Source organism: Cannabis sativa, chromosome 4 (genome assembly GCF_029168945.1).
Source record: "Cannabis sativa cultivar Pink pepper isolate KNU-18-1 chromosome 4, ASM2916894v1, whole genome shotgun sequence".
NCBI lineage: Eukaryota > Viridiplantae > Streptophyta > Magnoliopsida > Rosales > Cannabaceae > Cannabis > Cannabis sativa.
This window is the reverse complement of record NC_083604.1, coordinates 63,590,801-63,595,050: the sequence shown is the minus strand read 5'-3', so window position 1 is coordinate 63,595,050 and position 4,250 is coordinate 63,590,801. Positions and strand designations below refer to the sequence as shown.

Here is a 4,250-nt window from a genome sequence, read left to right as displayed (position 1 = left end):
AAGTAGATAGAGGGGGGTATTTTTGGAGTTTTGAAAAAAGAGTCATATTTTTCATAGTGTAAAATGTATTGGTTCAAAAAGGAAATTTTGAAAATTTTTAAGTATAGAAAATCAAATTTCCCAAAAATAAATATGACCCATTAATAGAATGTGACAAAATTCATGAGATCACATAGTTTATTATGTCTGACTATATTATATAGAAAGCTACACAAACATGTTCCCTTAATTTTCAAGGATTTCGTATTTCCATGTAACATTTTAGTGTGTTTACATAGAAAATGCAAAGGAAACTATAAAACTGGAATTGGGTGAAAAAAAAAACAACAATTGAAGCTACCAACGAACAGAACGTTTTATACAAAACTGGTCCAAAACAGGAATTTGAACAATACAAATCATGAATCTACCATGTGATTATGGTCTTTTTACTCATTCATATTCTACATTGTAATTGCTGGAAAGATATGGTCTAAGAAGATTCAGCAGCGGCTTTTTCAGCTGCTTCTTCCTCTCGAAACTTCTTCAACGATGGAGCTGGCCTTACAACAATGCTTTTCTTCCATTGCCGGTCTAGCTTTCGGGACAATCTCTTATTTATTCCCTCCTCTAGTTCTCTTTCCCTTCTTACAGTAAGCATTCGAGCAATCTATTTAAAATAACCACATTTGCATAATCAGTACACCATTAAAACAAAATCTTGAAGAGAAAAATAAATATCTATTAAAGGCTTATAAACAAGCTTTAGAAATTCAAGAATGGAAGTATAATAAACATGTCAAGAGACAGTCTACAGATTTTCAAATGAGCTCAATAGGAGATCACTTCAATTGTTGCTTTTTTTTATAAGCGCCCTCATTTCCTCATCCAAAGAACAGTAACAATAATGATACAATAATTACACTCAAAAGCATAATCTAATTTCTCAACAAAGCAAATCACCTCACCTAGTCCTAGATAGCAGTTGGAACTGCCAGGAGAACAACCAGCAGATGCAACATAAATTAATTTTACTCCTCACTGAGAAGGTGATAGAGATGAATCTTGTATGGTATGCATAATGGTGGAAAGTCATCACATACAATGCCACATAAACTGATTTTAAAGCATTTACACAAGAATTTATACATAACCACAAGCTTAGCGCAGCAATTTGATGCCAGCTAAGATATTCTGATTTACCATTAAGTAAAGGTAACAGGATTAAGCTCTTCACCACCCATTGAATCTTTGAGAAATATAGACTGAATCACAGTCTTATCTTGCTTCTAAAGCTTCACTATACAAACATATGTCTATAAGAAGGCTACACATATTTCCAAGGCTCTTGCTCATGCGGCCACTTAACAATTAGGCATCAACAAACTCAAAACAAATATTGAGTATATATCTGCTGTTTATAATAGTCAAGAGCTTTAATGGCAAATACAATCCAAGTACATGTATAACACAAAATGCGAATGCTGAAGCTGTAATGTTATATGTTATCAGTAAAACATGTTCAAAAAAATCAAAACTAGATTAAACCCATCGAACTTATCAAAAAAAAAGATTAAACCCATTGACCCAATTAGCAAGATGTTCCTACCAGAGTTAGTAACAAAAACAATCACCTATGTTTTTACTTGTTAAAAATTGATTTAAGCCTTTTAATCAAATATTTCTCCGCACAAACTAGGATAGGAATTAGAAACTGAGTCTTTTTAGCAATATACAATTAAAAATTCTTTTGCAAGAATTTGAGTGGGAACTCATTCGCTGAAATATCAAGTACCACATATGCAAAGATATTGTACTCAGCAAAATCTCTCCTCCTAAACCAATTAAGTTCAACATTTCGAAATCAAACAAGAGAACAACGAGAGAGGAGAGAGAGAGAAAGAAAGTAAGACCTTTTTGCGCATGCGACGGAACTCGCTGGCCTTGAACTCATTACGAGCCGATTTCTGTAGACGAAGCATGAGAAGATCACCCTTGAGGTCAATAATCTCGTCATTAATTTGTTCGGTGGTTTTGGCTCTGATTTCTTTAAGTTCTTCATCTCGCTTGGCCATCATGACTACAGAAGAAGAAGAAGAAGAAGCCTTTGAAGAAATGGGGGAAAGGGAAATGGGTTGAATTCGGAGTGCATTGAAGAAGGAGGACTTAGGGATTGGAGAGAGAAGCTTTGGAGAGAATGTGAGTGTTGAAGGTGAGACTATGGATATGGAGCTCAACATCTTTCTCTGTATATCTTCTGAGTTCTCAATTTCAGCTTTGGAAGTAGATAAGGCCGCCTACCCTTCCTCCCAGTATTTTTCATACAGCCACTCGTGGGTTTGGTACCGTATTTATTTGAAGGTCCTCTTGTTGGGTAAAAAATCTGTAAAAATAAATCATTCTTTTAAAGGTAATTTTTATTTTTATTTTATTTTTTTTTTAAAAAAAAAAAGGTTTAATAATACCTATCTAGCTTAGCTTCTACAATATTTTTTAACTTTAGAATAAAAAAAAAAAAAAAATTATGGGGTTTGAATAAAAACTAAAAAATGGCTAATTAGTAATTTTTTCCTCCGAACTTTGACATGTACTAAATCGTGCCCCTTAACTTTTTTGGCCGTTAGAAATTCCCCCGAACTATTGAGATTGTTAAATTTAAGGACTTTTGTCTAATTTCATTTAATTTTACTGTTTCAGTGATTGTTTATGTACTAAACCATGCTCTCCAGACTTTGATATCTATCAAATCATGCCCTCAAACTTTGATATGTACTAAATCATGCCCCTTGAACTTTCATCCATGTTAGAATTTTTTTACTAAAATTAGACAAAAGTCCTTAAATTTAACAATCTCAATAGTTCGGGGGGAATTTTTAACGGCCAAAAAAGTTCATAGGGCACGATTTAGTACATGTCAAAGTTCCGCGGGGGGGGGGGGGGGAGAAGAAGTTAAAATGAGAAGCTATTTTAAAAATTAAAATAATTTACATAATTTTTAATTTACTCACAATTTTTTTTTTAATGATATCTAAATACTTTAAAAAACATTTTTCATTAAAAACTCGTCATATAATAGTTATTCAAATAGTAAAAATAAGACAAAGTTTATACTTATATTATACTTCTAGTTATTAGCGAATGTAGAAGCTCAACCAAACAAGACTGGTGTCTTTTACTATTACTATTGTTAGGGATGGGAAAAAAATATTCGAACCCAATGGGTTAGTATTTTATTCCTTCATATTGAATTGTTTACATTATTCTATGCTTAATTTTATGATTAATATTTTGATCTTGTTTAGACAGCCGCTAAATTAAGTTTTACATTACTCTACTATCATTCTTAGAATTTCTAATCACCTAATAGTCTAGGATTCTAAGTTTAAGTGATAATTTGCTTTTAATAGTATTATGACGGGTATCGTTATTTCTGATGAAGAGTAAGACTAAGTTAAATGAATTATATGCTAAATTAATTTGTTGCTTAGATTAACTTGTCTCCATAAAAAAAAAAAATCTAAGTTAAATAGATTGCATGCTTCGTGGGCCTACTGCTTAGTAAAAAGATTTATTTATTAAGCGCTTTGTCGTAATTAATTGTAATAGGGAGACTGGGATAAGTAATAATTTGTGGTGTTAATAGTTTAATTTTAGAATAAAATATAATATTTGCTATTGTTGTTCTTGATTGATTGTTGGAGGTGGAGAATAATTCTTAATTGTCATTCGTTCTTTATTTTATTTTTATGTTATTTAATTGCAACTCAAAATTCCCCTTTAATTTCTATTTGATAGTGAATAATAAATTAATCATAGTCCTCGTGGGATCTACCCATACTTACTTTTATACTAAAATAATTAAAAATATTAGAATAAAAAAATTAGTAAATTTGATACGGCATACGACATGCATCAAATTTTGGGCGTCGTTACCGGGGACTATTGTATTATTTTATTATTCATATTTAATTTATGTTTTACTAACGAGTTTTTATTTTGGCAATCTTAGGTGTACATGTCTAGTGCATACGATACTCAAGAGAGACTATCAAGGGTCAAACAATATCTTGAGTTATCGTCTGCTTCTCGATCATCGAAGAATATCCTCAGCAACCCACTCTTTCAACCTCTTGAACCTGTTAAAGAGCCATTATCAGCTTTTCTCGATTCTGATTTTGACGACTCGGTTAATTCTCGCAGTACCATGGCTCAAAATAGGACGTTGAAAGAGTTGACCTCGCCAAATGTTGACCAACAACCACTGTGCATCC

The 4,250-nt window shown here is 32.1% G+C and overlaps 1 protein-coding gene across 1 annotated transcript; it reads right to left on the bottom strand.

Moving 5' to 3' along the window:
• Positions 1 to 220: 220 nt before the first annotated feature.
• Positions 221 to 2,358, bottom strand: LOC115714863 (large ribosomal subunit protein uL29c). Its single transcript, XM_030643627.2, has 2 exons — positions 1,893 to 2,358; positions 221 to 649 (listed from the first exon to the last, which is right to left on the bottom strand). Exons 1-2 carry the CDS (start codon positions 2,217 to 2,219, stop codon positions 473 to 475), a joined length of 504 nt encoding a protein of 167 aa, XP_030499487.2. The 5' UTR covers positions 2,220 to 2,358; the 3' UTR covers positions 221 to 472.
• Between the last annotated feature and the right edge of the window lie 1,892 nt (positions 2,359 to 4,250).